Genomic DNA, 13,548 nt, shown 5'->3' with positions numbered 1-13,548 from the left:
ATGGATTTAGAATGACTTAATAATGTTTAATGAAGATGAGATAGGGGGGGACTTTATCATTTTCATTGGTCGATAAAGTGTGGCAACCAATCAAATAAATCGGATAGGTATTAATGTGTTGAGTAGGTGACAAAGATTAATGTAAACAATAGTAGGAGTCTGAGGGTATAAGCTTCAATTGATGGGACTGAGTAGAAATGAGAAAAAAGTCTGCATTGAACCTAACTGACATACCTTGCATTGCCATTCGAGCTTTTTATTCTTTATGTGGAAAGTTACGGCAAGACTGACCAGTGCATCAGTTGTGCTTTGTATATGAAAATTTAATTTTTTTGCTTTGAAGCTTTGCCATCCATCCATCAGTGATATGAAACAGTAAATAGGCACACACTGATGATTTTTCTTATAAAGAGAAATGTATCCAGGCCTCACGTACAGGTCTGTGAGTACTACAAGCTGCCCTTTTAATATTCAAACCTGTGAGTACTACAAGCTGCCCTTTTAATATTCAAACCTGTGAGCACTACAAGCTGCCCTTTTAATATTCATATCTCCCAATTGTCCTGATTTTAGGGCTCTGTCCCACCATGCGACATGTTTGGGGAATGAGAGGTATGTAATGGGCAGTCTAGTGCTAGGCAGCCCTCTGGAGGTGTGGCCATGCCCCCATTTTGTTGTGGCGATGTCATCCTCTATCATTATTGGGGACAGACATGTAGTGCGGTATGCTTATTACCCCCATAGTAATACTATCCAGCATGGGGGGCATCCGGTTATAAATAAGAAGAATAATGCAGTACTGACTATCAGCTTCTCCACTCCCTATGAGCCACCATTAAGTTTCCCAGAAATAGTATCGCGCAAGCAACTTACAGCTGAATCCATACAGAGTGGCGACCATTTTCTTGTGGTCCAGGCATAGAGACGCTTACTCTCCAGTCCTGATTATACTAGGGGCCCATAGCATTGTATTCCCTCCCCCCCCACAAACACACCTAGAGAATTAAATCAAAGTAAAACTTGTGTACTAGTATGATGGAGCTGGTAGGTGTTGTATTTGATTATAGCTCTTTAACATAGAAATTTTTATATGTCTCATTGGCTAAACTAAACCCGCATTAGTCAGAGAACACCTGCACAGCTTTTGTCACGTTCTGGTAGAACAGCAAGGGCCACTTCTGACCTTTGACCCCCCTTTTCCCGGCCAAGAGTTTCCAGCCCACCCTGCCTAGAGATGGAAACGGTGACGTTATGGTGAAGTATTAAATCTGCACCTCTTACAAAGTTTCTCTTAGTGGTAAAATGAACGACACATAACACACTGCAAAACGTCTCCATTTTTATTTTGCTTTCATTCTGCACACAGAAAATACTGGAGCACATGAACAATTTAGCAATTTTTGGTAGCTGGTATTTCTATTTTTTAACAATATTGGATTTACTTATTAAGCCACAAATACATATCCCCTACCCCCCCCCCTTCCTCCCCAAAGACCTTATCCTTGTGTCTTTTTAGCAAGACAGAGCCGAATCGGTCCCCTTAGTTTCCATGGAAACCACAGTAATCCTGTCTTCCTTTTTTCTCTCCAAGATGCATCTTTTGTCTTTGAAACTAGAGGAGTGAGCGGCTAACAGTGGATCTTTGTTGGCAGTGACAGATTGGTAGTGTTCTAGTCATCTCAGATACTAGATGTTGGAATACACTCAGTATAATAACCGTGCTCTCTCTGTAAGAGCAAAACAAAATGATTTCTGCAAATATCCAGCTGCCCAGAAGGAGGCATGCTTGGGTTCCTTTGTGGAACAACCATGGGTGCAAGTACGGGGCCAGCAATGGCCCCTACTTGGGTTAAGTCGTGTGCTTTTTATAAATGACGCCTGTATCTGTCCAATCACTGGTCTACAAGCGACTAATTTTTGGAATGTCTTGGCAAAGCTTTGCAGATGCCATCCCAACATGTGGCTGGTCCCTTTGTTGTGGAAACGCTGCTGTATACATTTATACATTGGCGTTTTTTGGTTAAGAGATACAATGCTGATAATCGCCCCAAATATTACAAAAGCTTTAAGCGTTAAAGAGCTGACGGACGGGCTCTAAGCATCCGGAACATCAAAAAGAAGAATTTGTAAACTGGTCACACGTCATATCTCTTCCTACAGACAGAGCCGGATCATCCACTAGGCAACCCCGAGCCCAGTGGGCTCTAAAGGCTGAGATTACTGTAACCCATTTTATCTGTGTTTTTTGACAAATGGTGTGGAAAAGGGGGCCCAAACCAGTATCTCATCTAGGGCCCTGTGAGGTCTTAATCCGGCTCTCCATATTTATTTCTAGTGCAAGGCAATTGAATGGCTATTGTCTGTCCCCCCCCCCCTCCTTTTTTAAATTCCAGTGATCCTGACAGACGGAGGAATGTTCTTCTTTAACCCTTTATTCTATTTTTTTGTCCTCTTCTACCTTTTTTTGTGGTTTGTTTTGATCCAAAAGTTCAGATTGACTGAGGTATTTTGGGGTTCTGCAAAGTACTATCTAAGCATAATAATGAAACACCCTTGCATTGATTTAAAAAAAAAAAAAATGGAGCTGTGGGCTCCACAACCTGTTTTTGATGTTCCAATGCGCACCTACGATATCAAATGGACACATACAAAACACGGGAGATAGCAACGAGAGTTACGGTCAGAGGGTGCAGTCCATGACCTTCTGGAGTAGGCTTGCACAATTTGTGCGTTAGAGAGGCTTTGTTTTCTGTATTGGTAAGTCGGATCCAGCTTTGTTTCACCTTGGTCAGAGCTTAGCGTTGGTTACAAAGCTTTACAGTTGATGTAAACATCCCACACAATTAGGCTTTAAGAATATAAAAATAACACAACCCCCCTAGAAAGCTGATTTCCAGAAGGCCACCAGTGAATGTCGGGAAATTGGGGGACACCATCAATTTATCATCCCATGACTAATGCAGTCAGGCCCAGCGGTAATCAAAAGTGTCCTTCTCCATATAGTCTGTCCAGGTGGATGAAGGCATGCTACGGTACGGATCGAGGAGGATCCTGAAGCAGCGGATAATCAGGAGCCCAAGGAAGATGAACAGCAAGAAGACCAGGACGAAGGCGGCTTTCTGTTCTAGGGTCAGAGAGGACACGGGCAGGGCGGCTCCCGAAGTGGACATTGTTGTGCTCAGAATCTCCCCGACCATTGTTAGAAGCATTTTGCCACCGATTGTCCTCCGTCTCTGAACCTGCAACAAGAAGGACTCTGGTGTAAATCGTAGGCAATGTGTTATGAATTTGGACAGTAGATATTGTTTCTCCTCTAAATAGCTAGTCTTTAAAGGAAAATGAACACTTTTATATAGGTTTTTCTCTACAAATTTCCACCGTTATACCAACTAGTTTTGAGGTCTGCGCGTATTCGCTCAAAAGGAAGAATAACAACAAAACTGACTTTGTATTCTGCAAGTTTGACAATGGGGTGGATAATAAAAAAAGGGTATTATTATTTTTCCTTTTAAACCTTCATTTACTAACCAGTGAACCGATGGTGGCTTTAATCATATCCACAGCTCTGACGAAGTCTAACCAACTTCTAAAATCCAGGACTTTGCTATAGGTAAGAAAAGAGAGGCTTTTGTGTTATAACTCTTTTTTTAACTTAAAATTAGTTCAGTAAGTTGTGATCGAATGAACTGTTATTCAGTTGGATTGCCACCAAAGATCTGGGGTTTTTTTTTTTTTTTTTTGGCCTCAACAGAAATTCTATTTTCATTATGAAGATCTCTGTATTGTATAGAGTTCACTAGAATGATCTGTATATTGTCTTGAGGTCCTTACATGTGCTCTGTATTGCATAGTAGTCACTAGAATGCTCTGTGTATTGTAAATAGGTCACTAGAATGTTGTCTGTACTGTATTATATAGCAATAGAATGTATAGATGATACTAGGATGCTCTGTGTATTGTAAATCGGTCACTAGAATGTTGTCTGCACTCTAGGTCACTAGAATGCTTTCTGTATTGTATATATGGCACTAAAGTGTATAGGTGTCATTGGAATGCTTTGTGCACTGTTTATAGGTCACTAGAATGTTCTCTGTATTGTTTATAGATAACATTAATGCTCTGTGTATTGTTTATAGGTCACTAAAATGCTCTGTGCATTGTTTATAGGTCACTAGAATGCTCTGTGCATTGTTTATAGGTCACTAGAATGCTCTGTGTATTGTTTATAGGTCACTAGAATGCTCTGTGTATTGTTTATAGATAACTAGAATGCTCTGTGTATTGTTTATAGATCATTAGAATGCTCTGTGTATTGTTTATAGATCATTATAATGCTCTGTGTATTGTTTATAGATCATTAGAATGCTCTGTGTATTGTTTGCGGATAACTAGAATGCTCTGTGTATTGTTTATAGGTCACTAAAATGCTCTGTGCATTGTTTATAGGTCACTAGAATGCTATGTGCATTGTTTATAGGTCACTAGAATGCTCTGTGTATTGTTTATAGGTCACTAGAATGCTCTGTGTATTGTTTATAGATAACTAGAATGCTCTGTGTATTGTTTATAGATCATTAGAATGCTCTGTGTATTGTTTATAGATCATTAGAATGCTCTGTGTATTGTTTATAGATAATTAGAATGCTCTGTGTATTGTTTATAGATCATTAGAATGCTCTGTGTATTGTTTGCGGATAACTAGAATGCTCTGTGTATTGTTTATAGGTCACTAGAATGCTCTGTGCATTGTTTATAGGTCACTAGAATGCTCTGTGTATTGTTTATAGGTCACTAGAATGCTCTGTGTATTGTTTATAGATAACTAGAATGCTCTGTGTATTGTTTATAGATCATTAGAATGCTCTGTGTATTGTTTATAGATCATTATAATGCTCTGTGTATTGTTTATAGATCATTAGAATGCTCTGTGTATTGTTTGCGGATAACTAGAATGCTCTGTGTATTGTTTATAGGTCACTAAAATGCTCTGTGCATTGTTTATAGGTCACTAGAATGCTATGTGCATTGTTTATAGGTCACTAGAATGCTATGTGTATTGTTTATAGGTCACTAGAATGCTCTGTGTATTGTTTATAGATAACTAGAATGCTCTGTGTATTGTTTATAGATCATTAGAATGCTCTGTGTATTGTTTATAGATCATTAGAATGCTCTGTGTATTGTTTATAGATAATTAGAATGCTCTGTGTATTGTTTATAGATCATTAGAATGCTCTGTGTATTGTTTATAGATCATTAGAATGCTCTGTGTATTGTTTGCGGATAACTAGAATGCTCTGTGTATTGTTTATAGGTCACTAGAATGCTCTGTGCATTGTTTATAGGTCACTAGAATGCTTTCTGTATTGTATAGACATCACTAGAATCACATTGAGTACTAGACAGGTTTTTATTTTTCTATATTCATTGGCTCTATAAAACCATACTCACATTAGACAAACCATGCCAACACCATTTCTGTCCTGCCCATTTTTCTGTTCTGATGCCCAGGCCAAAAACTGCCTGCCCTTCTCTCTTGGTAACTGTTCATTATTGTTGCTATTATTGTTTATTAACACTACAGTGCTTTGTTATAACAGGGTGGAAAGAGCAATTGCATGATGTAACCCATATCAGATATCAGCTTTTAGCTGTGAAACGAAATGCTATTTTCTTATAATTGTCTTTGTAACGTTCCACTGCCCCAGCAGGAATAGTACATGTTTTACAGCCTCTTCACGCAGTCTCTTTGTACAGAATGTCCCCGACACCACGCGTTTCTTATCAGCAAATCGAAGACAGTATTAGCAGCCGAGTAAAGTTTAATGGCCGTACCAGTGGTTAGCTGCAACATGAATTCACGAATCGTTTTACGGCCAATTATGTCGTTTTGCGAACCTATAACTGCTTGAAATTCCCTTTAATTGATTCCATCTAATCGTACGTGTTTTAAAGTAGAGCTACACCTTGAAAATATTTTTTATACTTGGTAAAGGAGGGTGAGCTGCGTTGTCTCTCCTTAAATGTTAGATCAGGTTTGTTTAAAGAGACAGTTATTTAGAACATACTTGCCTGCTCATTGTACTGGAGGGAAGGTCCAAATGGCTAGTGCGTGGGGGCGGCAGGGGGGGCACGGTGATGTGATTTGCAGCATCAGACCACAGCCCCCCCCCGACTGTGTCCATCGCAGCTTTGCGGTGCGAAACACGTTGTCATACTCGGGACTCAAATTGCTCCAAGTCATTGCGCAGTGGGGTCATAGCGGATCAGGGTGTACTTTGAGCTGGCGAAATGGGCTGTTTTCCCACGCAGGCCACATTGTGATTGGCGAAAACTTTGTAAATTTAGCTGGAACTACAGCTCTTGGGGAATAAGACGTTTCGGCATGCAGCAGTAGCCATTGACTACAACATGCTCTTGCTTGTGATTATTATTATCGTAGATTTGTAAGGTGCCACAGTGCTCCGCAGCGCCGTACAGTAGGGAGAACAGTACATACATAAAACAGGGACATACAAGGTAGACAAAATAAACGCAGACATGAAAACAAAGGGTATGGAGGACCCTGCTCATTACAGAGCTTACATTCTAAGTGGAAGAGGGCACCGCTGAAACAAGAGGAGCGAGTGTGGCTCAGAGTGGATATTGGGATAGTTGTGAGGGTGCATTAGGGTGAGTAGTGTTATCGAGGATAAGGTCACCTCTAATAAAGAGATGGGTTTTCAAAGAGCATCTAAAGATTTGAAGGCTGTGGGAAAATCTGATTGAGCGTGGTAGGGAATTCCATAGGTGGGGAGCAGCACGGGAGAAGTCTTGTAGGCGGGAGAGAGAGGTGGGTACCAGAGACGATACAAGGCACAGGAGCATTTAGGATGGATTGACGTGTGGATATAGGGGTGTCAGGAATGCCAGATAGCAGGAGGTTATAATAGTCCAGACGGGAGATGATGAGAGAATGGATAAGAGTTTTGGTAGCATGTTGAGTAAGAAAAGGGTGTATTCTGGTAATGTTTTTAAAGTGGAGTCGCCAGGGCTGGGAGAGAGTTTGGATGTGAGGAATAAAGCAGAGGGTGGAGTCAAGTGTGACACCAAGGCAGCGGGCTTGGGAGACTGAGGAAATTGTGGTGTTATTAACAGTGAGGGAGATTTGAGGGCAGGTGGAGACTCTGTACTTGCTGGGACATGTAGTTCTACAATAGCTGGAGAAGCGAGGCTTCAGGAGAGAGCTAGGGACAGCGTTTATGAGTCCCTAAGACGCCACCTCGCAAAACTTTTACTCTCGTGTCCAATTTTCCTGCTCGCCAATACCCCAGACTTGTTCTTGTGAGGTCTGACAAGCAGCCACTTAGGGGATACCTCGAGCACGATAGCAGGAACGTTTGATACAAACGGGTGTACTACTTTTGCGTCCACGAAAATCTCCACTTATCGCGCCAAATTGAATAAGCCCCATTGTGTATGTGATAATAATGCAAAATACTATTTCATATATAAATAAAACCATATTGTTCAGGGTGTTTTTTTTCTGCCATTTTCCCTACTGCATTACTGTTGTTGCTATAATTATTGCAGATTTTCCCAAATGTAACTGTTGGTCCCCGTCGGCCTCTCATGGGGTCCCCGTAGGCTGAGTTCTGCATCGTGTGCTTAGTGCGTTATACAGGCTCATCAGCAGGAGTGGTTCTGTCATCATTCCTTGTGCTGTATCAGTACTTTCTCTTAACTGTTTAGAACGATTTTATACCTCGCCTCCCACAGGAGAGGGGGCGTAGGAGGGATTTCGGCTTGCTAATGTCACCATCGGCATTCGTTTAAACAAAGATAAATGGTGACAATCGTTCGGACTAGACTTCTGCTCAACAGAGCTGAAAAACAATTATTCGTAGTCATCTGGAATTTTGAAACACTCTGCACTGGTCTTGGGTAATGTTAAATATCTTATACTGCAGCCCTGGCCAAGCTGCGGCTCTCCAGGTGTCGTGCAACTACAAGTCCCAGCATAAGTTGATATCTGCCGGTTGCTATCTACTGGCAAAGCATGCTGGGGCTTGTAGTTTCACAACACCTGGAGAGCCACAGGTTTACCAGAACTGTCAAACTCTCTTAAATTAATTTATCCAATTGAACAAATGACACCCAAATGTCCCTGTTTTTGTAGGACAGTCCTGATTTCACATGGGCAAAATGGGTGTGGCCTAGTGGATTTGGAGATGGCAAAATGGCGGTGTAGTTGGGATTATCAGCGCAGCAGGGTGAGCAATGTTGTTTTGGTCAGATCGCGTGGGGTCGATTTATCAAAAGTGAAGGTGTTGCCCATAGCAACCAGTCACATTCAAGCTATCATGTTCTAGAATGTATTAGATTAATGATAGCTAAAATCTGATTGGTTGCTATGGGCTACACCTCCACTTACCCCTTTTAGAAGGTTTGATAAATCTACCACTGTAGTCTTGATTCTATAAAAACTGACTCAATAAATTTTTATTACTGGACTCAGCAATTAAAACTTCCATTAAGAGTGGAGATCCGTCCACCTGCAAGACCAACCCGTCTCTGCCGCATTCTGCGATACGGTGTATATTCATTAAAAAGGAGACCGGTAAATTCATCGGGGACCTACACCGCAGAGGCGTAGGCTCAGTATCCCCAACGATTCCCAATTCACCAAAACGCTCTGGAAACACGTTACGCTAGGTAACGGTGCATCCCAATGCTGTAATTATAGGCCAATTTAACTCACTGTTGTGCCAAAACTCTACAAATATACTGCTGGGTAGACCTAAGACGGTTTTGCCATAACTGATACATCTGGAAGAAGAGGTATGACTATTTACTGGGTGCCCTTCTGCCTGATGACTACTAACTCCGTAAAAAGCAACTTGGCTTAATCCATTGGGTATTCCTGAAGGCCACACGTGAACAGTACCGTCACGCCATGGCGAGAATTAGGATAAATGGCATGCCGTCCAACATAGTCCATATCAACATTGAAGGCAGGATTGCCCATTGTGCCAAATATTATTTACATAGGTTATTGAGCATATAGCCATAGGCATCCCTTCTGTAAAAGGCATAATAACGTCACAAAATGTCTATATCCGCAGACGACCTACTACTTAATATCTAACCTCACCTTATAGCTTGATTCATAGCATCCTTATATTGTCCTCTTCTATATAAAACATATATAAATTTAGGAACCCCACGCAATCCGCACCGTTTGGCAAAGCTACCACGGTCTGACAAACGCATTTCGTTTTATAGGATGTTTTTGTGCTTTGTCACTTTAGAGCATCTTGCATACGACACAAAACTTGGCAATCTCTTTTCAAGTCTAACATGAAAACTAGAAAGTGATTAGTGGGCAGCGGATGTTTAGCTAACCTAGAATATAAACCGTCTGGTAGAACGCGATCTTTGACCGGTAATTCTGGTGCTTTGTCAGGTCTGCGGATCTCAGCTCACACGGCAGCCTGTGATTACACTGATGCCGGCAGTAAATACATATTAATTATCCTCTTACGATAACACAACAGTGTCCAAGTCTGCTCAGAGCAGCTGTTAAGTGCCAGAATTGGATGAGGTGCCTTGCTCAACAGATAGACATTTCCAAGCTGGAGTTCATTCCTCCACAGATGTCGTCTGCCTAACACATCGTTTAGATTGTAAGCTCTTTGGGGCAGGGACCTCTGATAAATTCTATCATGAATTCTCGTCACATTTATTTTTTTATCTACTTGGTAATTGTTGCATGAAGCCCTCGGCTTGTTTTGATGTGTCTGTAAACTTCTAAATACCTACATGCCTGTAATTTAAACTGGCATGGTAAGTGTATAGCCCCTTAGGCTTGTATCTGTTAGCAAACAAATTTGCCGCACTTAAAATTTTGTTATTGGGTGGAGTTTACCAGTTTATGATAATCCCCCCTCCCCTGTCAACTACTCATTTGCATAAATGGGAAATTCATAGGAGAGGGCAATTGAAATCAGGTGAGTAAAAATAATCCTTTTAACCCATTGATGTGCTAACGGGGGTCCTTCGGAATCTTGGGGCCTGGACAATATGAAACAGAATACCTAGTTGCAAAAAGTGCTTGTTATGGATTTAAGTCAGTGACTTGAACATGAGATTGGCTTTCCCAGAAATGTGACAGCAGGTTGTGAGTAACTTTTTAAATTACTTTCCCTGGGGGTTATATTTACTAAACTGCGGGTTTGACGAAGTGGAGATGTTGCCTAGAGCAACCAATCAGATTCTAGTTGATCCATATTTGCATCAAGTGGGCGGGGCAAGGCTTACGATGGCGATAATTGCGTCATCACACCTCTTTGCCCACTCAGTGTGCCCTGACTGAGCCAGGGAGGCACTTGATGGCTCCACCTTCATCTTTGCAGACAGCCTCCCTTGCAGGAGGGAAGAATTGCCTGCGAGGTATCTCCCCTAATTTGGGAATTTCCCTGAAATACAGGGAGAGTTGGTGATTATGATAGACCTTCATCCACTAGCAGCAGCAGAACAGTGCCTCCTTGTGGCCAAATTACCATTAAAAATATTAGAACATTTGCCAAGATAAAAGTTTTGCAGATACAAGAGCCCGTCTGTTATATAAAGATGGGTCCCTCTATTATTTAAATCTTTCGCTTCTCCTATTTTCCCAGAATATTCTTCACTCCCAGGACTTCTACCCTTCTTACCCACGTGTCCTCTCATGTGCCCTGTCGACTGACGTGTTTAGAGGGGGGTGCAATAGAACGTTCTTGAAAAGCGTGCTAAAATGTTTATGGTGCAGTACCCCTTCTGACCGCCAGGTGTTGCTCTGCACCAACTATTCATTGCTACAATGTAGTTTGTAGACTATTCTAGGTTAAGATACATTTATACAGCACCATACGTATAATTCCCACAGTGAAAATGTGTTCTATGACATTTGATATAAAAAAGTAGAGTATGATGATATTATTTATTTTTTTTGCAAGTGTGATTGTTCATTTAAATTCCTGCTGTATTTCCTCTCTCCCCCTGACTAACCCCCGTCAGCTCTCCTCTCCCTTCTCTCCTGTCAATCAATGATTGGTGAGTTTTGCTGGTATAACATAAACACGACCTTCGATTACCGATGTATTCCTGGAACGTCGGCTCAATAGCTGTCCTGCGGTTTGAAATAGAGAGCCGTGCTTTGTCCAGCCTGTCAGACACTTTCCTGATAGAACACAATCACTTAGTCACTTCTAGCTGACCTAACATGGATCACGATGGTGGAAAGAGTAACGTCAGCTCGCCTCACATGGATCAAGCTGTCAATACTCCTCTACATAACACTACCTTCTATATTCCAGATCTGTGTGATTACTGTGAGACTAGTAAGTCCCACCGGTTGACTTATCACCTATATTGGGGCACTTAGTGTTTGCCAACCCTCACTAGCAGCTTTTTTTTTACTGACAATTGTCCATAATTTTACTGACTGCCACCAAATTGAGATTATTAACAGTAGTAGTACTTGTCTATGTCCCCAAATGTCTGTTGGGTCATCTGAAACAAACATTTTACTGACAATTTTATAAAAATCGACTGACAGCATTTTGTTTACTGACGCGTGGTCATGCTGACTCAAAATTCGTTCTGAACTGAGAGTAGGAGCACTCATTGCAAAATAGAGGGGCTGGATTTTTAAGGAGCTCAACTTTTTTCTTACCGACAGGTGAAAATGTGGCATATTTCTTACCGACTGTCGAACACATCTACTGTTGGGGGGGGGGAGGGGTAAAGGTGATTTCCACGGGGGTGGGTGTCATGAACGATTGACGACAGAGTACGGATTTATAAAAATTGCAGAAGAGACCATTATAAAGCCAGTTTTTTTACGAGGATTAATTGGCTGATGGATAGGATAAGTCAGGAAGATTAGCAATTAAAAATGGAATTATCTCTCTCTCCCACTCCCCACATTATTGACGCCATCTATCTTCATCGTTCAATCGTTTTACATTTTTACTCCGTTGCTTTACTGACTCTTAAAAACGAGACTTTAATATTTGCTGACAGGGAGTGGATTTTGCAGACAGCTGACGGTGGCCCCCTCTAAGCCCAGCGCTCCGTCAGGTAGTAAAACTGTGTTTTTGTTTTTTTGTAAAGAAAATATCCATCGTATCGGGCTAGCCTGCGACTCGCAGATGACGTATTAACCCTTTCCCTCCCAGACAGCACAAACATCATTTTAACAGCCCCGGGCACAGCCGTCTTTTGTGCTCCCCCCTTTGTAATGCATGCAGACCCCCCACCAACCCCCTCCCCCCAAATATTACATGCACAGTGCCGGATATTTTGCAGAAGGCTTAGGAATTTCCCGACAGACCGTAGACCATTCCCTGCCCTGTGCTTATGGCTGCAGCGTGCGTCTTCCTTACCTGTTGATGAGAAACTTGAGTATTCCCATAGCCAAGCGCTGCCTCATTTAATTGTCTTCGTTGTTGGTTATGGACAATTGCTGCCAGCTCTCCAGGGATGCCCCCCTCAGCAGGATGGCAGGTGTCCCCCTTCCATCTCTGGTCCTCCTTCCAATCTGTCTTCCCCCCGCATTTTCTAAGAGGGGGGAGATGATGCTGATGTTTTGGTTGCTACTAGCAACCGGTACCTATGGCAACCCTTGGGTTGTGCATCTGCAATTAATTCGCAAGAGCCAGTGGATGCTGACGCCCAGGGAGAGGTCCTGCAGGCTGCCCACACACTCGTCTCCTGGACCACAGAGGGGCTTGTCCCTACAGCTGCGATTGGCTGCTCGGATTTCCGAGGTTTTTTTTTTTCTGTGCGATGTGAGTCTGAATGAGCCCCTCCTCTGGTCTGAGGACCACAGACCAATACACACACAGGGTGAGGGGGGGGACTATTAACCCTCCACTGGCTGCAGAAGCCAGGCACAGCTGCAGAAGGGGATAATCTTGCTGGATTGTGTTGCAGCTGATGGAGAGGACCTGTTGCAAAGCTCTGTGCTGCTTCCTTCCTCTAATGTTTATGCTGTGCATAGGCTGGTCTTACAGATGTATAGTATCTGGGATTTAGGGGCGGCAGGGTTGGTCAGCATTGCTGCGCTGGGCTTGATTCTGACCAGAGCACCATCAACAAGGATTTCACATGCCCTTCTTGCACTCCCCATCCCCATAGTCCCATCGTCGTCATCATCATCACCATTTATTTATATAGCGCCACTGATTCCGCAGCGCTGTACAGAGAACTCGCATCAGTCCCAAAAACATATCAGCAGGTCAATTGACCTCCTGTGAATTGTTTGGATATTAAACCATTGCAGTAAAACCAAAACAAAAAAAACATTTTTTCCCCCCAAGCATATTTTCTGCGGTTCCATTAGGCCACCTGCTTCCCCTTTGGCACGCTGTGACTTGTAGTTCTACAGCAGGCAGAGAGACTGCGCTCCCCAGGGCGTGCTGGGACTTGCAGTTCTACAGCAGCCTGCGAGCCACCTCTTCCCCAGGCACGCTGGGACTTGTAGTTCTTCAGCAGCTGGAGAAGCACAGCTTCCAGGGCATGCTG

At 42.5% G+C, this 13,548-nt stretch overlaps 1 protein-coding gene across 1 annotated transcript; it reads right to left on the bottom strand.

The window, feature by feature from the left end:
* Positions 1 to 1,326: 1,326 nt before the first annotated feature.
* Positions 1,327 to 12,999, bottom strand: LOC142108454 (cortexin-3-like). The gene is made up of 2 exons (XM_075192107.1): positions 12,408 to 12,999; positions 1,327 to 3,239 (listed from the first exon to the last, which is right to left on the bottom strand). Exon 2 carries the CDS (start codon positions 3,207 to 3,209, stop codon positions 2,964 to 2,966), a length of 246 nt encoding a protein of 81 aa, XP_075048208.1. The 5' UTR covers positions 3,210 to 3,239; positions 12,408 to 12,999; the 3' UTR covers positions 1,327 to 2,963.
* Positions 13,000 to 13,548: the final 549 nt, after the last annotated feature.

Source organism: Mixophyes fleayi, chromosome 12 (genome assembly GCF_038048845.1).
Source record: "Mixophyes fleayi isolate aMixFle1 chromosome 12, aMixFle1.hap1, whole genome shotgun sequence".
Lineage (NCBI taxonomy): Eukaryota > Metazoa > Chordata > Amphibia > Anura > Limnodynastidae > Mixophyes > Mixophyes fleayi.
The sequence above is the reverse complement of the archived record's forward strand: the minus strand, read 5'-3'. Positions and strand labels throughout refer to the sequence as shown.

Bases quoted from the DNA above. Each gene is read 5' to 3' on its own strand.
- LOC142108454 (XM_075192107.1), bottom strand. From the start codon at position 3,209: ATGCTTCTAACAATGGTCGGGGAGATTCTGAGCACAACAATGTCCACT.